The 27,244-nt window shown below is 39.8% G+C and overlaps 1 protein-coding gene across 4 annotated transcripts in view; it reads right to left on the reverse strand.

Moving 5' to 3' along the window:
• The window catches only part of LOC102559843 (core histone macro-H2A.1), a 55,845-nt gene that overhangs the window by 27,709 nt on the left and 892 nt on the right, over positions 1–27,244 (reverse strand). For all 4 annotated transcript variants that reach the window (XM_006262176.4, XM_006262175.4, XM_014597591.3 and 1 more), the window contains exons 2-3: positions 17,477–17,677; positions 1,663–1,769 (exon numbers count right to left, since the gene is read on the reverse strand). In XM_006262176.4, coding sequence (XP_006262238.1) covers positions 1,663–1,769; positions 17,477–17,648 — 279 coding nt within the window. In that variant the 5' untranslated portion in view covers positions 17,649–17,677. The remainder of the gene's footprint in view (positions 1–1,662; positions 1,770–17,476; positions 17,678–27,244) is intronic.

The following is a 27,244-nucleotide window of genomic DNA, read 5'->3' on the forward strand; positions in this document are numbered from 1 at the left end:
AGATGTAGATTGTAAAACTGAGCATTAATGCCCTAATGAAGAGCAAGCCGCATTTATTACAAATCCCGTATTTGCTTAATACATCACATATTTATTTTCAGTTGCTTCTATGACGGTTCTCAATAAGTATGGTCTCTGAGAAAAAGAAACCTATGACATAAGTTGATCATGTCTTTTTTTAAACCACACCATTCTGTCAGAAGATCCACATATCCTTGCTTATTGTCTTTTGGACTCGAACACGACTGGCTTTCCACCTATGCCATCAATTTATGCATGGAAAACTGCTTTGACTTCATGTTAGAAGAAAGTATTAGAAGAATGAAGCCCCTAAACTCCACACAGTAGGGAGCTTTTGGGGGCAGGTGGGGCCTCCTGCAAAATTCCTGAATTTTGTTTGAAGAAAATACAGGTAGAGAAGAAACTTCCAATGAAGTGTTAAACATATCAGGAATTTTACAGTTAGAAGAACCCAAGTCTTTACAAACATGTAAACCAGTGATTCTTAACAAGGGTGTTAAGTAAGTAAACATGACTCACAAGATAAACCTATTTCTAATAAGAATTCAAAGTGCAAAAAAAATTCTGATGTCTTGTGGTCTTTCTGAGTTCCTTCCAACAGAACTGCTCTATTATTTTTCTGTAGTCAAAAAATGAGTGAAAACTAAGAGCTGCCATTTTCCAAGGGGTGCCCCGAGTCTAAAAGGTTGAGAGCCACTGATTTACCCACTGAAGGAACATAAAGAACTATTCAGACTGGCACACAGTACCTGAAAACCATTACAAGCACAGAGGAAATCAAGTCTCATAATTTAAAAACAACCTTAACTCCACCCTCTAATTCATGCCTGGCCCTAGATCAACATGGCCCTTGCCTTAGGGAGCCTACGAAAGGTGACGTAAATCCCCTGGATTACTCCCACCTCTTGATGCGCATTGAGTGCTCCTAACCACAGCCCAGGATCTAAGAGGGAAGGCCCTTGACTCACAAAGGGATGATGAATGGAAAGTATGACCAGACTTCTGGACCACATATGCAGGCTGAAAGAAGTAGGTTGATTTTCCTACTTCATTGGGGAGTAGTGTATCGATGCAGGGACAGCAGCTAACACAGAGGGCTGCGATTTGGATTGTTGCCTGTGAATAATATTCCAATATAAATACATGACCTGTAATAACATAAATTATGTTTGAATTTCTTTGACTATTTTTTAATTTTAAATTTTAAAGCCCCACTGCAAATTGCCAATCCCAATGTTTTTTACATCAACTCCAGGAACTGGCCACAAAGAGTTAATTAAGATTTTAGATAATAAAAATAAGGATTGGAATACGGAGAAGAATGCTGATTCAATTTCCCAGGAGACTGCACTGTTGTCTCCAGGTACACTGATGTTTTGCTGTTCTCCTAGTGTGGGCCACTGAGGTAGTGTATCTCCCTTGCATTGTTACCCATTTTATTTACTGAAATATGTAATTAAGCTGAGGACTTGAACTGGTTACACAGCAAGAGAGTGAGAGAACGAATGAATGAATGAACTGCTTCCCGGTGGCCTGCATAAGAAGCAGAGAGGTCTTGAATTACAATTCAGCTATATGGAAAGACAATTTAAAAAGCCGTAAAGGAAATCCCAGCCCTCACACGATGAAGTCTTTTCTTACCTGATTTAATTCTTCGTCGTTTGCTACAGCCAACAGGATGTGTCTAGGAGTGACTCGACCCTTCTTGTTGTCCCTTGCTGCATTTCCAGCCAGTTCAAGAATTTCCGCTGGGAGAAAAACAAGCCCACCTTAATTAAAATATGATCATCACGGGAAATCAAGGGGTGTTGTTTGGTGAAAGGGGCTTTAAACAGTGAATTCTTTAATAGCAAAACATGTATTAAATCATTATGTAACTATCAGTAACTCCTGAAAATGATCCATGTCACTTTATCAGGGACTACAATTAAAATGCTCATAGACAAATGCTAACCTGGAATATACTGGATATTCTAGAGAGCCTTTTATTGCACTTACAGATTTCTAAAGATGTAACCATGCATGTTCCACAGTTGACATCCGTATCTAATTCAGAGCTGGATACCTGTCCCTTATCTCACTTTGATGTTAGTGTATGAATGTGAACGCAACTCAACTTGTTTCAACTGTTATAAAACACTGTCCCACGAACAACCAAATTCTAACTCTCCTAGCATATTTTTTATATCAAGGAAGACTTGATGCTTCTCTGAAATTCTACTTTCTAAACTAATTTTCTTGGCCTTTCAAAACGGAGTACCTTGATTTTCACTAACTTTGTAGGGTTTTCTAGTGTTCTCCTATCACCAGACTACAGAGCGCTGTGTGTAAATAAAGAATAATGGTTTGCCAAATGTATCGCTAATCTGAGTGATTACTTAGGTTTCTCTTTTTTTCATGCATGCATGAAATGTTACAGTGTGTTTTTCATTTGCTATGTTATTTAGACAGGGGCTACAGCCATCCAAGTTAGGGCAATCATTTTGCTGCAATCCTACCTTAATGATTTTTTTCTCAAGGGAACAAAAGAGAAAAAGCAATGGATTAATCATGTTTGTTCACTCCTAATAGATTATCTCCTTTGAGGAGATGTCCAATCGTGTCAAATTGATTTTAACAACTGTACGTATGAGTCCTTGACTGGAATTAGGTGAGATTATTTTTTTCTATATAATTGCCTACAAGGTGAAAGGCCAGCATTTTATCTACTAAACATATCTATCGTCAGCTAAAAAGCCTCAGGCAAAGTATGCAAGTGAACTGCAAGCAATTAAAATAAGAAGTTTGGGGGCACGAATACACAAATGGAAGCTCATGTTTATCTGACTCTGTATTTAAACTGCATTGCTATATTTTATTTATAGACTGTGCAGCAAAAGAAGAAAGGTTCTGTCCAGGTTTCTCTACTGCTTTTGTAACACTGGCTTTGGTAAACCCATAAATGGCATCCTTAAAAAAAAGATGAAAGGAAAGGAAAAATGCCCTTTTAAGTCTATCCTATCTGAATATACTACAACATACTGAACAGCAGGACTACTCTACAGCACTCCTTCCCCATGTAACAGCTGAACTGAATGCACAGTAAGCTATTACATAAACTTGCTTTAACAGGCAAGTGGAAGGGAATAAAGACATTATCCTGGAAATGCAAAAGAAGATTAAAATCAAAGCTCACATCATCACATCACTTTCCTGTAACACTCTGTAAATCTTTAAAAAAGTGACACGATATAGCTACAGACCATGGCTTTACATCAGACTGATTTTAATATGATGATTTCCCAACTACTTTTCATCACAACCCGCATAATAAGCCAGTTATGATATCTATTGCAATAGCTATAGTTGCTTCTGGATGTTAAGTGTCATCAAGGACTTCAACAGGCTTTCAGGATCCTCACACTCTTAAATTGTGCATGATTTACTTCAGCTGAGAATTAGGAAAACAAAAGAAAACCCCCAAACGCTCACTTGCTAGGGCTCAAGGCTTTTTATTTATTTGTTTTTTTTTAACATGACTACATTTCAGCCAAACAACAAAAAACAAATCATAATTAGCAGGCTCGGGCAATCCTGAATGCCCCCCTCCTGAACAGCTCCACAAAACTGAAGAAAGCCAGAGTAAGCTTGTCATCACGGAGTGAGCCACAGTCCAGACACGTACGCTTTGACACATCGCGATGCGCTTCGGGCACCTGTTGTGCGGCGGGTACTGTGTTAAATTCCAAGGCACAAAATCTGCACGAAGATGCATGCAAGCGCACCCCACTGACTTCTGGAGTGTTTTGCACCTATGTAACAAAGAAAAGAAACACCCCAATCTCTCTATATCTAGTAATTGGATCTTAAATATCTGAGGGTTTGCACTGGCTGAAAGGTAAGGGGAGAGGCTGCCTTAACACAGAAGACTATTCTTTGTTTGCCCCTGCCTCCCCCACCTCCATTTCTTTACTACATCAGGCCCTGCTAACAGTTGTGCTGTGTTATTCTCTGCGTCTGATCAGCATAACTATGCAGACAGGTCATTTGGTAACTAAAGAGGCTAAGAAAGTGTTATGCCAGTAAAGCAGAGAGGAATGTTTTATTTGTTCCTCATAAAACTAAAATGTCTGCCCCTTACAGTGGAGAACTGTTCTTGCAAGTGCTAAGCCCTCTTCCTTGGACAGGAAACTCATTTTGAAATTACAGTTTTCTAATGGTCCTTTAGGGAAGTTGAGGTACCCCACTTCCCTTTCAGGAACAGGAGGGAGAGGAAAGCGTGCTGGCACAGAGCACCACAAGCAGAGTGGGGGCAGGAATATTTCTCTTTTTGTGCTCCCCCTCTCCCGACTCCAATGAGAATTGTGTGCTTTTGGTACGCTGAAATGACCCACAGTACAGCAAACACCAAAGCTAAGCAGCAAGCAAGCAAGCACAAGTGTTTTCTGAAGCACAGATGCTCCCTGGGTTAAATTGAGCATTACTGATACAAAGTGAAAACAGCACAGGAAAGAGAAGAGAACTCTTCTTGCTGAGGAAATAAACAGGCAATGGATCCAAGACAAACCTCAGACCGCTACACCTGCAAGCCTAAGATCTGAACTGTTTGTCTGGACTTTGTTGCAGCTCCTTTTCTACTTTTGTGTTAGTGTTATATTAGCGTAATTTTGAAGGTTCAAGTAGTGTTTTACTCCTGTTCTAAACCAGTTTCAAATGAAGAAAATCTAGCTCCTGCTCTCTGTAAAGAAGAGGACTTAAATTTCCTGAATAAAATGTGTGTTTGTCCATACAGTATTTCTAGAGATGAGCCTAAGCTGAAAATTGAGATCTAGACTGGATTTTTTTTTTTTTTTTTAAACAATATCCCTCTGCCAGTTCCAAGTTTGAGTCACAGAAGACTTCGGTTGTACTACATGAGATCTTCAAATGCAGGGGAAGCTGCATTTAAAAATGGGAAGTAATATTATCTTAGTTTTTTATAGTATGTTTCATCCTAAAGCACTTCACTTACTACACATGTAGTCATATGTGCAGCAGCTACATTTGATGGCAATCTACCCTGGTCGAGGAAATTGGCAATCGTGGTACGGCCTTGCCTAAAACACTGTTGCAAACTCTTGCTCTTACAAAACGTGCCACAGAACGGCTGGCACCATGCTTTAATAAAAAAATTTCTAAAAATATTACAGGCAGACAAAGTTCCTTGGGTGAATTTGATATCTTTTATTAGACCAACCCAAATGGTTGAAGAATAGTTATTAAGCAAGCTTTCGGGTTCAAAAACCCTTCGTCAGGCCTTTCTTTTTCATGTTGTACAGTTTCCATTTCAGACGGCTGAATTCGATATCTTCCCGGCTACAGCCTAAACCCCTAAAAATATTACAGGCCTATGATCAAACACACAAACCAGGGATCTGTTAAGACACAAACAGCTACTTCTAAATGCCTGCTCCAGCTCTTTTACATATGTATATTTTTATGTATGTGCAGTCATGGTATATGCATGTACAAATATATGTCTATACTTGTCCAGGGAAAAAGAGGAAACATCTAGTTCTTTGTGTCTGTGCAAAATAGATGGCAACCTCTTTTAAGGCCTTATCTGAAAGACAGATGTGGGAAGCTACAGCAAACCCAAGGTGCCTATCCAAGATGCTAGCTCAGTTGTGCACCTGATGTTCCAAGAAGTCCGAGTTGCTGCCAAGCTGTTACACACACCACTACTCTCCTATTAAGCTGCATCTATTAGCAGTACCACGGGCAAAATGTATAAGGCAGGCAAGAAAGAAATGCTAACATTTTCAACAATTACCACCATGTACTTCATGGGATGGGCAGCTCAAACATGGTTTGCATTCTGAGATATCAATGCCATCAAAATGGTCATCTGCTATATGCTGATTAATCAGTAGTTCTTACCCTGCCCAGCTTCAGACTTGTTAATGACCAGTATGTGATTTGCATCAAAAGGTGGACTCCCTAAAAGGCAGCATATCAGCACAGAGAAAAAAAAAAAATATATCAGAGGACATGCTACCCTTTGCCCCCGCACAAACTATAGATTAAAGGTCTGGTAGCACACACAAATTCCCCCAGTCTTTCTGACAGAACTAGAGCATTTGCAGAGTCTTTTCAAAATGTGATGGTACAGAGAAAGGACGAAGGCTCTAGCTAGTTATGCTATCTCTATTCTCTTCATTTATTTACTTAAGTATTTTTTTCCCAGATGGATAATTACTATAGCAACACTTCTCCAGAGTACACTCACTGAGATGTACCTTCTAAGAAAACCACGCATCAAAAATATATTCAAACCTGACTGATGAAAGAAGGAGCACACACACAAATTTAATGGTATTTGGAGTTGAAGAGCCCTGTTCTATAACCTTATGCATCCAGAGGATTACTTACTCATACAAATGGTCCCAATGAAACCAAGATTTACCCAACAAAAGAGTTAGGACTAACCTTAAAAATCCCTCCACTGGCATTCTTTTAAAATGTGTATTATATGAAAAAAACACTTTAATAAATAAAGAATTTGAATGATGTATATTCACAAAAAAAAGATGAAACGTGAATATAAGATATTGGCATATTACACTGGATGAGGTTTCCTATTAGTGGTAGGCAATGAAGGAAGAGTCAGTGAGTGCCTGGGAAGGCAGAATATAATACAAACACCCTTAATTAATTTATAGGATCAATATTTCCTCTATATTTCCATAACTATTTGACTTATTTTTGGATTTAATTCATTTTTAAAATAACTAGTCTGTGCTCAAAGACAAGGGAGTCAAATACGTTAAAATGCACATGAGTTGAAAGGTTTAGAAGCTGGGTAACAAAAAATGGTCTAAGGCTGTTCCTAAAAACTTGAAGAAAAAGAAAATGTTTTCGCTGCTTAGGTTTTTAAAAGTTCAGCTGAAAATGAGTTAAAGGGAAAAGAAACAGGGTCTTCATCTCTGCACTTAAGCAGAGATAAGACTACAGGAAAAGCTGTTCTTAAAGCATTTCCGATGGAAGCACAACCGAGGAGAGTTAGAAATCTCTACAGAAAGCTGATTCCAGGCTGAATTTCAGGGTTTTCACGAGAGTCTTTAAACATCTGGAGGTTCAACGTAAACAGAAGTCTACTCAATTTTGGGGCAACTCACAACATCCCCATTTGAATTAATGTCATTTATATATTCCACAAATCTGCTGCTGCACCTTGTGCACATGGCTCTGTCTGGCATTTTACTATGCTAACCTGGTCTAAGGAATACAGGAAAAAGAAGTAGAAAAAAACAAATCAATGCAGTCCTACATGAAACAGACACAGTAGCAACTTCTGACCTGGCTAAAAACTCAAGTGAATGCATTCTACCTCATCACATGTACAGTAAGAAATTTCTGTATTTTTTGTCTTCAAATAAACTATTACTAGTGTAGGATTCCTTTAAAGTCATGGCCCCTTCCCCCTTTCTAAATACACAGCTTTTGCATTTGGCAAGTATTCAGGACTGCAGGGTTGCTATCTGAATGTAAATACAGTTGACAGTTCTGCTCTCCACATTCATCCCAAGAATCCTTTTTTTTTTTTTTTTTTTTCTTTCGTAGGTTTATGTCTCTTGAATTAAACTATATCTGTTGTATTGAAACTTCTTGTCCACCTTCTCTTCAGGGAGATGAAGTCATGGCTTTGAGAATTCAGCTCGTAACAGCTAACAGGTGATGTGTTGAGACAAAGCCAATTTTTGAACACACGACTTCCAATAGAAAGAAATCAGGGCCTTTTGAAAAACTGTTTGAAGCCTTTCCTCCAACCAAAAGAAAACTGAGAATAACATCCAGGAATCAAAGAAAAGTGAATGTTGGTAAAAACCCCATTGAGAAAATGTTTTTTGCTATAAAGCCAAAGACATGACAAGGAGTCTGTTTATTGTATTTTAAATTAATCATTGCTCCATCAGCATTTTATTGCATTCAGAATCATTTTACATGATTCCGGAAGGTTTTAACCCAATCAACCCCAATCAAGTATGATTGTTAAGAGTTTCCTGCATTCTTTCCTCTACATATTCCAGCCAACCCCCCTTGGAACCTGCAGTCTTAACAGCAAAGGTAGAATCATTTAATAATTTTTTTCTCCTTATGCATTCCAATAAAACAGTTCTCAGCCTTGACTCGAAGTCATGGAAATCTGATGCAGTGGAAATCAATTCAAGGAATTTCATTACTCTGTGCAAGCCTTGGTATAACCTCAGCCCTCAACAAGGTAATCATCTTTGTAGGATGTGATAAAAAAAAAAACACCTTCGTGCTTTCGTCTCTGGGCTATATCAAAACTGGGCCCCTTTGAGCACAAACCGTTAATTGTGCCAAGTTATTGTAAGTGTTGTGTTTTTGTGAGGCAGATGACTGACTGATGTTTACATAAAGCACGAGTTCAGGCCACAAGAGTCATTTCCACTTAGAGCTTTCACACTTGACTCAAACTTCTGTTCAATCTTTTCTTACATTTTTAAGTGATCCACTACTCTTTGTAGATGTCCCAGTATAATTTCACACGTAGGCTCTTTAAAGCTCCAGATTAATCAGTATACAAGGGCACACAGAGATCATATTCAGGGCAACCTGAATGTGAAGTCAAACTTAAATGCTGTCTACGTGCAATGCTCAAACCCTGTACCAAGTAAAGAAGCTATAGCACACTTCCCTTCTGTCAACTTGGCAAATTCCGATTTAACCCAAGTTATTATTTTTTTTGCAATGGCGTTTCCTCTCCCTAATAGTTGACACATAGTTGTTACTCTTTAACAGTTTACATATGTTTAAAAAATGCATTCAAACATGATTAATTTAACTGCTGCCAGACGTTACTTGATTGAGTGCAGCATGTATGTTTTGGCATGGTTGCCTTAGAGTGCAGAAGACCACTAATGTCTTCAGACTTAGTCTTGGTTTAGAGTCTTTGACCTTTACAAGCGTACGTTATGAACTTGCATTACACACACAAAGAAGTCAGGTGGTGGATGCCAATCAGCCCCTGAAGCTAGCAGAAGCCAACAGCACTAGTAATAAAAGAAAAGATGACCTCATATCAAATGTCTGGTTTGGGGCTCACCTTGTTTGGAAGGAATGATTTCTGTACCAGGGGCCTGAGCAAAAAGAGGATGGAGGGAATGGGTTGTGTATTGAGGATGTATGCATCAGGGTGCTGAGACCAGCATGCATGGCAGTGGTGCATGCCACTGCACACAAGTCAATGCTAAAGATGCTGCTGACCAAACTGGGTTCTATCATTATTAGATTTCACCAACCAGACCTCATGCCATGTTTCTGTACTGCTCTCCCATCTAATTTTTATGCAGTAAGCAACACTGTAGTATCTGTTTTCCTTCTGTTGGATGTTGCCTCCAATGCTAAAAAAAACCCTAGATCCTTTTGGAACAAGTTTAAATGCATAATATTTTCATCATTAATAAAAAAAATTCTGTTGTTTCTAAGTTCTGCCTCTGCCTAAGTTCTTTTCTGTATCAGAAATTATCTTTAGGCCATGTGGAATACATCCAATACATCTTCGTAATGAGATGTACAACTGAGAATAAACATTAACATACTGAGCAGTATTTTTGTCTTACTCATCCCATGTAACTAGCAGAGTGGCGATTATGAAGCATACGGAAACCAATGCTGCATTTATGTTTATCCGGAAGATAACATACTTACTGATTTTCTGAAACATGCCTACTACGGGTGTGTGAAACTGGCCCTATTCAATTTGGATTTGGGTTCAGTCCGAATCAGGGACAGTGATTCGATTAGTTGATTTCGATTACTGTCCCCGATTCGATTCGGCCGAGTCCGAACATGAAGATTCAATGCCGATTTGGAGAATCAGCAATTCAGAAATAGACACAGCTTTAAATGTTTTTTCTACATACCGCCAGGTACTATGCGTGGCTCGTGAACGCTGCGATGGTGGGGCGGATGGAGTGTCCCACAGGAGCGCAGGGGGCCCCCCCGGGTGCTTAACAGTGAACCCGGATGTGGACCGGAACTACTTCCAGTCTACTTCTGGGTCTGCCAGGGAGCGCACAGGGGGGCCCCCCCTGTGCCCTCCCCCAACTTAGCGATCGGCTGCAGGGGGATCCTGGGTGCCTTCCAGACCCAGGAGGCACCAGTCGCAAAGCTTGGGGGGTGCGGGAGGGCCCTCTTGCATGCCCCCTGGTGGAGCCCGAAGTGCTTCTGGTCCATTTCCGGGTCTGCTGCCCAGTGCGCTGGGGACCCCCCCGCACTCCTGTGGATGCTCCATGCACCCCACCATTGCAGCATTCATAAGCCACCTGCTACCTTGAGGTATGTAGAAAAACATTTAAAGCTCTGTGTGTGTCCGAATCTCCAAATCAATGTGGAGGGTTCCAATTCAATTCAAAGAGATTCAAGGGTCTCCTGACTCGATTCAGAGATTCAGCCACCGAATCGAATCAGCGACTGAAGCTTCGCACAGCCCCAATGCTTACATATATCTTTACTTGTCCCTATACGTATAGAATGAGATTTAAAAAAAGAGGAAGTTGTTCTTCCACTCATAAGCCAAAGTCTGAATTTGGCTGGCTTGCTTAGTACTGAGTTGTACTTGATAAAGGCAGGATTATTGTCCTACTTCCCACTCATCTGTACTGGGATGGTATCAGGCTCCAATTGGAAGGGGTAAGAAGAAAGACATTACAAACTATGTCAAGAGATGACGTCTATAATTATTTGCAAAAATAAGAGTCACTTCTTTCCCACATAAGAGTTTTAAAGGAGGAAAAAGAGAACGTGCAGCAAAATAAACCTCATATTTTGTTTAAAATAAAACAAACAAAATGTGATGCTACTATTAAAATAAACAGCAATGGATGGCCAAATAAACAGCTAATGACTTTTGACAAAGTCATACTCAAATGCAATATTTAAGGTAAAATATATTAATCAAGGCATAAATCAAAGCTTAATAATTTTTAAGGGAGGAAATAAATCAATGATTGAAATCAGAAGCCATGTATGGTCCTGTACCAGGCTTCAAAAAAATATCCAAATAGGACGTAGATACTCTGAAATACTGCTTTATATATGGGCGTACATGACTATGTACTGCAATGGTTTTCATGGAAATTATTTTGTTTTAGTTGGTTTTCTGTACATCTTGATCTACAGTGTTTTGAGAATAACCTGCAAATCCTTAGGCATAATCTTAGCCATATACTCAGTAGTTACACTAAACTTAACAGGACTGCTCATGTGTTAAGCATGTGCATAAGTGTTTACAGGATCTGAGCCAAGGAGGCTTATGGGAGAAAGGAAACTTTCCACTTATATATGTCGGAAGCACTCTGATTCATGCATTTATAAGGCTAGAAGGGAAGACTGTTAAACGTTTAATTGATAACACTACAAAGTCTTAAAGTTAAACAGGCGTCTTTTACAAGTATAAAGATTTTGTAAGTAACTGTGACAATCTTGCTTCTGCTACAGGGATGGCACAGACCCAATGTAAAAGAGGACTGCTACAAAGGAGCTTTACCACTACCCTTCTTTAGAAAGCTCACTGCTGGCACCGGCACACTCGCAAGCACAACAGCACTGTTGTGCTTTATGTGCAGTGTTAACCCATATTAGAAACACTGATCTTTCAACACTCGAGTTATTTTGCAAACCCCAAAGAGCATGAGGTACAATTAGAATTTGCTGGCAAGACAGATGATCTCAAAATGAAAAAAAACCCCCATGTCTCACTGAAAATTGTGCACCAGAAGTTATGAGAGACACCAGAAGTTGTGAGAAGAAAACAGTATTTCCTTCTATTTCTCAGTTTGTTGATGCTGCACATTTCACATCACCTTGTGTCTAGGCAATGACACTTTCTCCTGACTAAGCAGTTTCTCCTAGGCTGAAAAGCAACTCAAGGACTCTCAAAGTCTTTTAAATTGACAGCGTTTCTGTCCAGCCTTCAGATTTATAGTTTGTCTTAACTCTGCACCAGGGATTACTGTTTAAAAAAAGTTGCTCATTTTAATTGGAGAAAAAGCATATCACAGCCGGAATTGTTTCAGCTATTTCAAAAGGGCAGTGTTATCATCAGTGGAATTTGCACTTATGATCTTTTTTCTACTTATGTGCCACTGGGTTCTTTTTCTCTCCCCACTAGTAAACTCAGAAAGCTTGTAACTGAAACCTGCTTCTAACCAATGGTCTTTTTATTGTGGAATGCGGGAATGCCAAATTTTTGCCCTAGAAGTTCATTAGAGCATTTGCTTTAAAAACAAATGAAGTCACATTCCTACTCCAGTAGCCTGTACAGTTTTTCAGCAGCAAGGAAAGCACAAGAGGTGAACAGCAGTTCAAGCTGATTAATTTAAACAGCAGACAAAGTCAATATTTGGGGTGAGAAGTACAGTTTACTGGACTTGAACACATCTTTCAATTTTGAGCTGGTCAACAGCTTCAGATAGTCTTCCGCAACCAAAATGCTGCGAGATGGAAGAGCAGACAACTGACCTTGACTATCTGAAACTCCACTGGCAATTCTGGTGATATCATAATGCCTGCGAACAAAGCTAAGTCACCAGAACCCCAGGGATGGAATTATAGCTCTGGTATTCAAAAGGTGCTTGTCTTCTATTTTAACAAAATACATGAATTGACAATAAAATCCAGTCAAGGAAAAATTTTAATGGAAAAAACAGACGTTTAAAGTTTTCTTCTACCTGGACTTCAGCAACTGCAGGACAAATGTAAATCAAAGTCCTGTTTTTTTCCCCTGTATGCCTGCTCTCCTGCTGTTTTATAAACTTCTCCCTCTCCTCATTTGCTGTGACATTTTGGCAACTGAAACTTATTTTCAGTGTAGAGGAGTGAGCTGACCAAAAAAAACACCACTCTCAGGCCTGTTTCTGGCTGCCTTTAATATATGCTCAGGAGAATTTGATTTTCCTTTTTTCAGAACCAAAGGGTGTTCTTTTTCGGGTTGACAGAATATTCAGAGTAGATGTGTGTAATACAACTCCTGAAAATTATAGGTCCAAGGGGAAGATATGTGGCTGTGTGTGTGGCTAGGCAAGTGTTAGAACAACTAAGGATCTATACAAAGACATCTGAATGGTTTTTCTGGTCCAAGATGTAGTATATGACCGTCTCTCTCATTCTGAGTCAACTGGAGACATAGGGGTTTCAGGTAATATGGTCAGAACTTTAGAGAGGAAATACGCAGAAAAGCAGATTGTAGTTTTCCATTAGGGAGAGCAGGAACAGAAATGGGCAACATACCCTCACCCCTGCCGGGATAAGGTGAGGCATCCCAATCTGTCAGCGACCTCAAGGTATAGCCACCACAGTGCTCCTTTTCAGCCCAAACCAGTTTGCAATCCACAAAAACTGGCCCCTATGTGTAAGGAGAACCGCAATGCAATATGCTGGTTGCCTTGATCTGATTTGACAGCACTATCTAAACCAATCTTGGGATGAAAGAAATGTCACAAACATGAGTTACAAGATATCATGTATGATTCTGGAGTATGTAGGCAGAACTGACCTGCTCTTTAACAATGTACACTGTGGTACGTTCATACTCATCTGCCTCAAAAGCCTTGACAAGACAAAAAGATAAATTATCTCCTTTTGCCCAACTCACTTTGGCAAGGCAGAGGTTCTACGCTATTTGTTTGTATGAAATCCAAGAGAATGAATGTGTATGAAGTACATTTATAGACAGGTATCCATGTAGGTTGTATATGCTGACAGGGACTGTTTTGGGATATTACTGTCAAAAAGCAGGAGGGTACTGTATGCCTGAGTTGAGCTATGCCTGACCAGACCTCAAAGTATATTGAAAAGTGGGATAAAGGGGATCCCTTTATTAAATGAAGAGCCAAATACAAACTAAATATTTAAAGATCTTTCTTTTCCTCCTTATTTACTGCAGAGCAATAATGGCTACAGGGAATTGCTGCTCAAGACAGGAGCTGCTAGAACACCTGAAAGGCTTCTACCATCCCTCTGGTTGGGAAAAACAAAGATACATGTTTTTTAGGCTCAAATGACCTGAAGCGGCTGCAGGACAGCGGTCTCTAGTGTACTAGTACAATGTATATTGCTCCTTTGTTAGTAAACCTGTACTTCAAAGCCCCAAGATAGTGTGCACAGTACCGAAATACAGAATGTAAACTAGAGCTTGGGGGCATCAGGGTACAACAGAGGAAAAGAAGAACTGAAAGTGCAATATATCCATGTTTTCATGTTCTGGAGTGGTGCCACAAAGTTCTTTGAACTGCAAAATGGAGAAAAGTCTCTCCTAACTAGAGAAAGATGTAAAAAATAAGACAAAAATCTAAATAGCTATGAATATTACTGAAGTTCAAAGCCTCCTTTACAGAGGACCTTTCAAAAACCTCAGGTCTGAACATTAATCTTTCAGTGCAAATTCAGAAGGAGGCTTTTCAGTGGAAGTCAGTATCTGCTGCACTTTTAACTGCTCTAAACAGAAAAGGATTAAGATCAGGGCTATACACTATAGGTACCAGAACTGCTTTCAAAGTTTCTAGTTTCCTTTTCATTGATTATGTCTCAGTGCCCTTTAATTCCTGACCCTCTTTTATATCCTATTTCCCCCTCTTCTTCAACCAACTCCCTTGGTTTATTTTCTGTATCATCATTTCCACTTCCCTTTCCAGATGGACAGGGTCTCCGTCCCTGCCATCTTTCAGGTTTACATTAGCTCATCTTCACTACATCACATTTCTTCCTCCATTCTAAGGCAGACTAACATCCCCCATTTATTCTCAGATTATGTCTTGATAAGGCAGCCTTTTCCAGATTACCTTTGTGGGGCAGAAAGAGGCAAGTTTTTGGCTTTACAGAGTGATGTTTAACAAGGCAGGCAGAAAAAAAGCTCACTCTTATTAAAAGTCTCCAATGAGTTCCAGTGAGCTTCTAAGAGTTCTGATGATCTTTGTAACATGCTTTTCTTTTTAAATAAAAAAAAAAAAAATACATTTTTCAAATGAAGATGCTAAAACTCAAGGGCCTAAAAGACATGCCCCATGAATAATAGCTGCAATGTTCAATAGACAAAGGGAGGAGGAAAAGCAGGTGAGGTCAGACACAAAGGCTCACCATGATTCAACAGGGAGAAAAAAGAGCTAGATGTTAGGTGCCCAACACATGAGAAGATGGAAGACTTCAGCACAAAGAATTCTACAACTACCTGCCTCCTACTCATCCTGGAGAGCATAACCGCTCTACAATAAACTCATTCACCTAACAGGTGCCTCAATATGTGAACTGCCTACATCAACATACGAGAAAAGCCTATTATATAAACAACGCCTTCCCCCTACTAGCATCTCTGCTTTTAAACAAGGTCCTTTGGATGTGTGCTTTTATCTCCTCCAATTCAACTTCCCACAGTGCACAGCTGTTAAAGAAATACTACCCATTTCCTATACCATTCTCCATTCCCAAAGATATTCCTGTTCCAGAAAGCCTCTCAATCAAGGATTTAATGGGTAACATGTGCTGCTCATTAGTACTGCCACAAGCTCACCTGTACTGCTCTGCTCCTTTAAAAGGACAACATTCAAAGCCCCTGCCATTCCTTTCTCATGTAATAGCTATATGCACAAGCATTACCACAGCAAGAAAAACAAAGCACTCTAATTTCTTTTTATAGGGAGTCTACAGCATATAAGAGCTATTTTTAAAGAAGAAAACTAAAGTAGGTTTGGGGGAACCTAACTAGAGACTTCTTGAAAAATAAGGAAGGTTTGGTGACTAGCAGAAGAACACAGCCCAACAAGGTAATGTAAATGGTTGCTTTTTTACACAAACTGGGCAGACTATGAATTAATTCTCTAATGTAACCAATCTTTTATTGTAGCATTGGTAGGGGAGGCAGAAGTAAAAAACGTGATGGAGAAAGGCAACGTGAAATCTTTCAAATTATAATCGCTGTTCCCTACCTCAAGTCTTGGCTGTGAGGACGGTCTGTTCTGAGCTGACCACAAGTGTGTGCTCTTAGTGGTGACGGCACCATCCCTTTCACTTTAATAAAGTGACAAATCCAAATCACTTGCTTTGCTGCTTGCTGTCAAGAACACGAACAGGCACTCTAACTCTGCTTCCCTTTCCCACTTGACAGGGTACATTATGGAGAAGGTATCATGCTTTGATGGATCAGGTATTGACCATTGCCAGAGAACCAAATGAAGCAAGTGTTGTGTAGAAGTGCTAGCGGGGGGATGCTAAAAATCAATGAAGGGTTTTCATTATCTCTTATTAATAGAAGTCTCCACTGAATAACAATCCATTTAACATTGGTGAAGCCTAAGTCCTATGCTGAGGCTTCTAAGCTATAGATATACAGATCCATAAACCGATAGGACTGTGTGACTAAGATTGTGGTTTGTTTTTATTGTTTATACTCAGTGGCTAATGTCAAGATTATCATCTCTAAAAATCTATCAACCTTGATAATACCTCCCATAGCGGAAACTATTATATTTAGGATTCATTTCAAGTTAGTGATTTCAGGAATAAATGATTTCAGGAATAAAAACCTGGAATTTTTAAGACTTCCACAAGAAGACGACTTTTTCTGTAGTTAAGCTCCTGTGCTCTGTGTGGTATATCCAGGGTTTTATTTTCAGTTCTGCCACAGACTTCCTTTATAATCTCAGGATAGCTACTTTCTCTCTACCTCAATTTTCACTTTGAAAATAGGGAAAAAAAACCTTGAACTTCCTGATTTTTACCAGTACAGCACTGATACTACAGTGCTGGGGACAACAGAAAATGACTGCTAATGAAAGTAAAGAAACAAATTGTACTGAAGTGCAGACTGATAGAGAGTACATATTTACAGGTCTGCTGACTAAACCTAAAAGTAAAGTGTGCATCTGGACTTCAAAATAAACAAATAGGAAAGTTCATTTCCACACCCCACCAACCTCCAGGAAGAAAGTAATCTAGAAGTCAGGAAAAATTTAATGTTCATATAATCGGGTCAGCAATCACAGCATTGGATGAACCAGAAAGAAAAACTCTGTCCAAAAGAATTTATAGTCTAACAGAAATATAATATCAACCAAAAGCTCAAACACAAGAGTGGAATTAGACAGGACTGCAGCATGGGAGGTTCAATCCAGTGCCCATTGCTGTCGGGGAGAATCTTTCAGAAAGGTCAAGTCTGATAAGAGTGTTTTTTAACAAGCCACGCCAAGCCAAACCCCTGGACTGGGATGCCTACAAAAAACAGAGCTTTAGATCCAGGCCCAAATGTGGTAGCTTAGGCTTCTAGGTACCTCATTTTCGCAACAGCTATTTTTGCCTTTAGAAAAGACAGAAAGACAATTCACTGGAGACATTTTTTCCTGTTTGTATACTATAGGAGTTTGCTTGTGCTTGTATTGATTCTCCCTGGTGCTACGTTGCATTTTTCTGTTAATCTTACCAGTCAGGTATTCAAGTACTGCGGCCATGTACACTGGAGCGCCAACACCAATTCTGTACTTTGGGTGACCTTTCTTAATATAACGAAGCATTCTTCCTACGGGGAAGATGACCCCAGCCTTTGCAGAGCGGGAAGTCTTGGTGGACTTCTTCTTTCCACCTCTGCTGGACATTTTGTCTGTATTGGATCTGGAACAGCACACTGTAAACAAAGGAAGACAAATGGTTACCAGTATGAAATGCAAAATGTAATGCTTTCCAGTGGTCACTGTACCCCACCATTAGATGCAAGAGATTTAACTATTTTTTCTCAGTGACAAAACTGAACCAACATTTTTGATTGTGCTCAAATACTTCATTATGCTGAGCTTTAGCTAAACTGGACTGTTATTCTGAGGTAGACATTTTGAGTTGTCAATGGTACCTGAAGCATGTAGACAGAAGGTTTCTTCATTTGAAAATGTGTGTGCATGCACGGGTGTATAATATAACAGATATAAACTTACAAATATTGTTTTATACTGGATGCTTATCTTGTGTATGCATATAAAATGTGATTCAGCATTCAATTGGCAGGAAATCAAATCTGTAATAATGTGCAGGTTCATTTGGAGTTTCCTTCCAGCCTGGAAGACTTTATTACAGATAAATAAAACTGAATGCTGCTATCCATGAGGTGAAGTTGAGGTAGTTAATGTAGCAGGCAAAATGAGGCTTGAGGGGAAAAGGAGGGGATATGTTTCACAAACACATTGGAGGAAATACCTTCTCTTATGGAAACAGCCTCTGTCTGGGTTATGAAACAAGTACAGTACACAACAGCATTGCTAATGTGCATGACCAATGAATGTGGTTGTATGACTACTAATGGGATAATTACTCCTATTCAGACTGAATTAATCCACCTTTGGTCCTTATAGAACTAAGATCTCCATTTTTTATTTTTTACTACTTGTAGGCAGTAAATCTCCACCTACTATGTACCAAGTTCTCTCTACTTTTGACAGAGAAAGACCTGAGATGAACCTTCTGGTTCTGAACCTCTGAGAATCTCGTTACCCGCAACTTGAGGCTTATACCACTGAGAGGAGCCCTGGAGGAATCTGATCTTCAGGCTGACTGCACTCCTTCCCCAAAATAACTTGTCTACACACACGACAGTCGTCTGACAACTGCATTTCAGTTTATTGACGTAAAGAAACCTGCTTTTGACATGTACCAAATGATTTTTTTGGTTTACTTTTCTGGTTTCTTGCAGGAGTGTTGGTTTTTAAATAGCAACTGGCAAAGCCTCATAGAAACCAAAGGAGATCCTGCTCCTAAACTGTGGTTGCACAGTTTGAAGGAGTATTTTTCAAAATAGGTAATTAATTCATATTTCCCCTGCATTATCCATGCAGCATTTTATATTTTTTCTTACAAAGATTATTATAACTTCTTTTTAAAAGACTAGCCAAAGGAAAACCAGTGGTATACATCTGTGATAGAAGAGCCCAGACTCTTCATCTTCTGCCCCAAATCTAGTCTGGCACAAATGGAAAGCATTTAGACAGTGTGTATATGCTGTTGTCAGTGGAAATTTTTTCACAGTCTGTGTTTGTTTTTCATTCTGCCAATTCTCTGCTCCATCTTTCATTCTGATCTTCTAGGGGTTTTTTTTCCCCTGTGCTCTCCCTAGTCTTTCCTTACAAAGCTAATAACTTGTGTGTCAAACTTCAGAATCTACAATGATGGAGTGAATTCAAAATTAGGCAAAACAGGTTCACCCAACCCTATTTTTAAATTTTGCAATTCCTGTGATATGATTCCTGATCTGTACTGACATGCCTTGAAGTCTTTTAAATCTCAACTACTTGTTGAGTTCCAGGGTGTGTAAATCTCAAATCAAGATTATTTCTGATGACTAGGACCATATTTCAAATACCTATTCAGCAGTCTCCTTTTTACCCACACTCTAAAACACAGCTTTATTCATCAAAGGTTCAATATCTTCACAAAACTAACTAAAAATCAATGAGAGAAGTTTATTGCTTGGTGAAGGTAAACACAATGTAGTTCTGTAGGTACTTTGAAACAAGTCATACTGGATAGGCAAAATTGGCCTTTTTTCAAAAACAAAGTTAGATAACCTTAGAAGGGGAAACCACTGCCAAAACGCTTCTTGCTTGCTCCACACTGGGTGAGATGCTAGAACAGCTCAAAAAAACCCAATGAATGTGAACGACTGCAAAAGCTGACTTCTTGGCTTGGGGGAAACGGATCTGAGTTAGAGTTTTACTATAATTGTTAAAAAACACATAACTTCAAAATCATTTGACTTAAAATGCTATCACCTGATAGGTGTCGTTTCTTTTGTTAATGCCAGCAAATAAAGGTCTAGCCTTTTTTTTTTTTTTTTTTTTTAATAATTGGAGATCTGACAGGTAATTGTATGAGCATTTTCTCTACCTATTGTAGGCCTGTTTGCAAATATCTTATAGTCACTCATCTCAATTTAATTTCAGTCAATTGACGCTTGATGGAATTAACATGTTTAACAGACTATTATCCATGTACTTGTTTAAACCAAGGCATAAGAAAACAATTAGAAAATGGAGGAGGGTGAAAACCTAGAACAGAAGTGAAGAACTGAAGAAAGGCACATTTTTCCATAGGTAGCTTGGAAAGCTGGTGGGTTTCTATGAATAGTTGGCTAATTATAGCCTGTAAAAATATGGCCTTTACTAAAAGCAAAAACATGGGAAAAACAAAGAGAGCACATTTTAAAAAGTATTATTAATTCAAATAATATTTATTATATGTATTGTTCTACACTTTAAAAAATCTGTACTTTTCAAGCATAGCTAACGGTTAACAATGAAATACCAGGTCCTGCAGAAATACAGTAAAATACATAATTTTAAGACACACAATCTTCTGACAGCCCTTTTTTCAAAGATTTATTAGCCAAAGATTTAGTGAGGGCCCATATTATCAAGACTGTGTGTGTTTTACAGAACTGAAGCACAGCATGCTTATAGGTGGAGCTAATTTTTAATGAGGAAGTTCTGTCAAAAATGGAACTGGAAGTTCAAGTGTCATAACTGGAATGTACATGTTGTGATTGCTCATCCTTGCTTTTACATCATGAGTAGTGACTTCAGGGACTGATCCAGCCCCTTCCACAATCATGCAGAGACCCCTATGAATCTATTTCTAGACAGTCTGTGAAAGACAAACTGGGGCTGAATGCAAAGGAATCTAACAATTCGCTGGAAGGTGCTCCCTTCCAGCTGGTAGGGGCACGTGCCCCAAGTAGACTTCTTCACCTAGTGGGCTGAAAACTGCTTCTTCCAAAAACCCTGCTGAGTAGCTTTGTAGAAGCTCTAGGGTCTGCATCTCTTTAGTGCTGAGTCTGGGGCTCCATATTCAGTAATCTGCAAAAGCTCTACTCTACAACAGGTCTCCCATTTATGGTGTAAATTAGCATGGATTTACTGTACAGCTAGAATCATAGAAAAGGTCCTTCCAACCCTAACTTTCTATGCCAGCAGGGGGTTGGCTAATAAATCTTTGCAAAAGGACTGTCCCATCTAGCCCAACCCCCTGCTCCAAGCAAGAACATCCCCAACTAGACCATCCCAGCCAAAGCTTTGTCGAGCCAGGTCTTAAAAACCTTCAAGGATGGAGATCCCACCACCTCTCTGAGTGACCTGTTCCAGTGTTTTCTGCCTTCCTTGGGAGAGACTTTTTCCTAATCTAACCCAGACTTCCCTTGCTACAGCTTGAGATCATTGCTTGTTGTACTGTCATCTGCCACCGCTAGAGCAGCCTAGCTCCCTCCCTCTTTCTAGGCTGGCAAACCTGGAATTAAGACCATCTGACCAAGTATAAAAAAAGTGTTTCCCATACTATATTTGGGTTCCTAGAAATTTTTGAAAAACAGACCATCTCAGTGCTTGTGTCTGTACATCTGTCCCAATAGATCTGATATATGCAGCATGAGAACACAAGAATTTAGGCAGAAGCACAGTCCTGAGATCAGAATCCAGAAAGGGAGAGAGGAACAAAGTTTTCCTCTACAGGAAAAGATAGTTTTGGTACCTCTTCTGTGAAGGGAAGTCACCAATCACAAGTTACTGGGGGGTGCCATGTCCACAGAAGTCTTAATAGTTTGGGTCCCATTCTCTGGCCTGTGAGCTCTGAGTTTCCTCATGCTTCCCTGTAGAGTGTCTTGGTCATAAAATATGTCTAGCAACATAGCCCACAGGATGCTTCCTCCCACAGAATGGCTGGAAGGGAATATGAGAGAGTTCCCGCTGCTCTCTCCCTGTAGCATGCCTGTGGGTTTTGCTCGGGGAGTTGGGTCATCTATCCATCTGTGAGCTGTTAACATTTGGAACCCAATATACAAGGAAAACTATGGAGCAATACAGAATTGTTGCCAAAGACGCTCAGAATAAATTGGAGTTGAATACAGCATACCTGATATTTTAAAATACAAACTGAAGACACACATGGATGGTCACGGCAGAGTGGTATAGCATACAACATAATGGGATCAAATGGCATTACATTTTCAATTTCTACTACGAAGAAAATGACTCAACTCATGAGGAATGGAGATGTGAGTTATGAAAGTCATTCCTTCATATGTGGAAACAAATTGTACCATACATCATTGTCTCTTGATATATATCGTCAATTTGAGCGACACTAAGTTTATCGTTAACTTGCTGCCAATTGCCATCAATCATATTCCATTCAACTTCCATTACTGGGTTTAAGCAAAATCAGCAGGAAAAAGCCTGTACTATTTTCCAGCCCACTATGCTGCTGATGGTCAGAGGAACAAGCTTTTCTTTAATGTATTATATTCCCTTTAGCACAGGAGCCTTGCAAGGGTTAGTTAAAAACACCTCCAATATGTCATGACATATATTGTGCACAATGAATAGTATTTTTCTATAAAAACTTGCTATAGCACTTCTACAAACTCTAGAAGATATCCTCTCCTTCATGGCCACAAATGACTTGCATCAACATGAATAAAAGCCATGAGCTGACACTGTACATAAAGTATTTTATAACTCTCAATGTGTGATGATTAGACAAAGGCTGATCATATAATCAAAAATGTAAACACACTGCAAGCCATAGAGACTGTGTGGGTTTCTTTGTTTTCTTTTTTTGTTCAACATACAACTGCTGGAATTGTAGTATTGTGAAATGAAATGATCACACATTTTAAAGCTTTCTGTTTTAAGATATACCTTATGAAGCTGGAATCTTTACTAAATTACCCAATATCTAAATATAAAAAAAGTTAGGGCATTTCCCGATAGATGCTAGAGTATATGGTGTTGGAGCCTATCTAACTTACAATGGGTAAAGAAAAAGACTTAAAAAAAAAAAAAAAAAAAGACTAAATCTGAATTCTGGATTACCATTCTGTAGAATACCCATCTCGTTGGAAGGAGATGAATTTTACATTGTTTCAAGAAATGTTACAGAAAACAGCAGGGCTGATTTCGAAGAAGATGCTAATTGTACTTGTACACATTGTTCACAAATGTGCGGCTGTATATTAGGAACTCTGAAACGCTGCCAATACTAATAAAATGTCGAGCAATGTGCTGACTCATGGCTAATCAGTGGTCAAGTAAGGTGAAGCCAACCAAAGAAAACTTTACTGGAGGCCCCAGGGCTATGATGAGCTGACAGTTTTAGGGAATGCACGTTAGGCAAATTTCTCTTCCCCCCCCTCCCCCCCCCCTTTCTGTTTCTTTGTAATGTAATATTTGGCAAACATCCCAAATGTGCAGGGCCTTTCAACAGCAGGAATACAGAGGTTTATTCTGACTCACAAGAGTGGCATAGTACAAAAGTTAACTATACAGGTCATCTTTCACACCAGCCCTGAGCAGTTTACAGTAGTTGCAGAATTTAGCGTCTGATCCAGAACCCAATGAAGTCAATGGGAGCTTTTCCAAAGTCTGCTGAAGGCTGTACTAAGATTCCCATTTCTATAGATCAAGGCCTTAGGAAAAAAGAATTCCAACAGACCTCTGAATTAGCTCATAACAAAGATGATGCCCCATACCCTGTTTGCTCTTCTCTGATCTACATTAAAAAAACAGAGGTAAATTCACTAGCACCCCTGAGTACTGAGCCTAATGATTTCAATGTGGTTGCAGCTAATTAAGCTCTATTTTAATTCCTTCTCCAAACTGGCTGCAATATCTTTGGTAGGGCTGCAATTAGTGTATGTTTGGTAGTAAAAGGCACACGTTTAACACACACCTGGAATGCCCCGCCGGTGTCTTCTTTTCCCTCCTGAAAGCCCTTGCTTCCTTCAATTCTGCCAGTACCCATGACATCTCTTCGTTAAAAGGTACTTAATCTCCAGTGGCTCTAATACCCTGCATTTTGCATTAGCTGAGCTAATGCTAAACTAAACTAAAGTCTGTTAAGAGGGTCAAGCTACAAACTTGCTATTAATAGTTGTTAGGTGCTGACTCTAAATGAGTATTTTAGCAATTAGCATTCAGAATGCTTGGGACTGAAGCAGTGAGGACTCTGATCAGAGGCTTACACCCACATGCTAATTGAAGATAAATTTCAACAGATTTGTGCATGGCATGTTGTCACAGGACAACTGGCTCTGGCAAAATGATAAGTGCTAAAATTAGGTAGAGTCATTTACGGTCTCCTCAACCTTCTTTCCCTACTATCAAAGCAAAGCCATGATTTTTTTTGCAGCCTCAAAATTAATTCTAGTGCAACACTATGTATTTCCTTTCACTCATCCCTAATAATTAACCCTGTAAATACTGTTTTTCCATCTGATGTATACAGTAATAGCTGCGAACTGTACTATTCTGAAAAGCTGTATTCCAGTCTGCTTTGACAACTGCTCTGTGCTTCAGGCAATAAGAAACTGGTTCAGAATATAATGTTTATAAAAGTCCACAAAATGCTAGCTTAGCACAATGGGGTCCCAGGCCATGACTTAGGCTGCTAAGGGCCACAATAATCCAAATAACAGGGTTACAGCCACAAGTAAGCAATCAAGTGGTATAAGATGGTTTCAGATACAATTCTAAGTGCTTTATGGAGGCAATAACTTTATTTTGGTTTAGGAAGAGTGGGAAAAAGTCATGTCTCCTGAATGGGCCTGAACTTAGAATACTGGAGTTGTATTAATTTCCCATCTGAAAATGTAAACGCATCTGTGCTTCAGGAAATACATCAATAGGTTACTGCAAGATAAATCTCCTGTTCAGATGCAATGTTTTGTGAAAGTCATTTTACAAAAGTACTTTGAGGGAAAATGCAAGTCCTTCCAACAACAAAAATTTATTTTAGGGGGAGCTAAAAGCCATGTTTTTTCACTATATGCAAGAAGTAACCGTTTATGTAACACTATCAAAGTGGCAAAAGTGCTATTTACAGTCCTCAGAGATAGCCAGGCAAGTTCTCTCTCCTCTAAATGGGTAGTACAAAATATATCAAGAGTGTGGTGACTGTCTTAGCTGGGCACCTTGCCACATATAACTAGAAAAATATAAATACAATTATCTTCACTGATCACTGATGGGAGTATTGACATTAAAAAAAACCCAAAACAAACTGTGCATAATGGCACTTCTATTTCATGACATCAACAAACATAAAAATTAGAGAGAAATGGCTTTAAATCACTGAAGCATTTAATCAGAGACTACAAAATAATAATAAAAAAATGTGTTACCCTGAAAGAATGATTCAAAAATTGCTCCACAATGTTTGACATTTTGGAAGCAGGCAAAAAATACAGTAAAGAGGCAATGTGGATGCTTCCAAGGTGAAATCAAGCTGAAGAATGAAACCTCAAATAAACATCACTGCTGACTGGCTGTGTTCAGGTGCACAAACGAGAAAACAGAAGATACAAAACCTGCCTGGCGCAGAGGCCAGGCAAAATGTGATTCTTACTATACTCCTTTCCCAGTTGAAATGCAAGAACTCTGGACTTCACTCTCTCCAAAGTGGGAATGGGAAAGATGGTGTATAACCAGGGACTCACACCTATCATCTGCCAAAGTGGGCTGGGCAAAAGAAGGGGAACAAGTTTTCCTTCCCCCAAGTGGCACAGTAGCCAAGCACAGGACAATGGACCTCTGACTCCAAAAAGGGCTTTTAGGCAGTAGCACAAAAACCAGCCTCAACTGCTAATTTTGAGAGAGAAATTTAAATCTAAACTCTGATTCTGAAATGGCAGTTTTCTACCTGTGCTGCAGAGAGAAAGCTTGGTACAGAAGTCCCATGTCCAAAGGAATTTGTCCAAAGGACTACGATAATTTTAAGGAGCCCGATATGAACATTTTGGGTTTGATTTCCTTTCTTAACTTTGATCGTTACAACCCAAAGCTTAACTTCTGCTAACCCAAAGCTAAAATGAGGAACTCTTTCAAGATCTTCCACTGCTTATGTCCCTAGATCAGATACGCTCTCAGTTACATTACAGTAAACAGGCAGCTGCATTTGGTCCAGAATGTACAATCTGCATTTGGCTTTACTGGCAAAACAGAAGTATACATAATTTATATCTAAATAAAGACACGTTATAGGAACTCAAGTGGCCTTAACTGCACCCTAGCACAACAAACAAACTTGGAATTAAAATTTAGCTCTAAACTGCAGACACTTCCTTTTTTTAACTCTTTAAACAAACAAATATCAGGTATGGTTTAAGGACCACTCAGTCCAACCCATCTGTGAACAACGGCATTTCAAATAGCAGAAACATGACAGTCGGAGAAATAGTAATCCTCTTGTTTATGCCTGTCTCCAGGATGGTTACCAGAACCCAGGTGCTGCTTCCCTAATGAGATTCTCCTGCTCTTGGGCTGGTTTATTCCTAGGAAACCCTTAGGAAGGAGGAGGTGCTCCCTCTGCAAAGTTCCCTACACACCTGTTGCTAAGTGACAGCCACACTGAATCTCAGGGAATTTGTTCTGAAGGTCAGAGCATGAAATCATCAGCTGTTACACAATTCAACAGCCATCATCTCCTGCCCACCAACACCAATGGGGGTACTTCAGATGTAGACCGGCGTCACTGAACCACATCTCTTCCTATCTGTCCACTTCAGATTCAAATGTCAGCGTGGGGACTCCTGCTTCTAAAGAACACACTGAACTACTCCTTTTCTTACTTCTAAAGATCACGCTGAACCCCTCCGCAAATTATGGGAAGATGCAAAGCATGAAAAGGGGGTACTTGATCCCGCCACTTTCTTCATGTGCCCATCCCCAGTGAAACCCAAGCACTTCTGCTTTGCACGGTTGTCTGAAAAGCCTGCATTAACCTGCAGGCTTGCAGCCCGGGTGTAGCAAGAACACCCACACCCAGGCATGCTCAGCACGGCTTGCACAACCCCTGCAGGCTGGCACCGCGCAGGCTTTAGAAGAAGTGACAGCTTTACCGAAACATGCTCGGCCCCTCTCCCTACAGACAGGTTTGGTCTTCCCCACCGAAAAAGGCTGCAGCCCTCAGTTTGCCACTGACAGGCCACTGGGCAGGGGGCTGGCAGGTGGTCCTGGCTGGCAGGATCTCCTGCTTCCCTTTCCTTTATGCAAGCAGCCAACTCTGGCCCCTGCTCTGTGACGGGAGCGACAATGTCTCCTGCTGCTGCCTCGCAGCCCGGCTCCCTGCGTCGCTCCACATCATCTTCTCCTGGCCAATGACCTGAGGGGGGAAGGAGGGGGGGGAAGTGTGTGTGCGTGTGAGTGTGAGAGACGGGGGA

This window comes from Alligator mississippiensis, chromosome 9, assembly GCF_030867095.1.
Source record: "Alligator mississippiensis isolate rAllMis1 chromosome 9, rAllMis1, whole genome shotgun sequence".
Taxonomy (NCBI): Eukaryota; Metazoa; Chordata; order Crocodylia; family Alligatoridae; genus Alligator; species Alligator mississippiensis.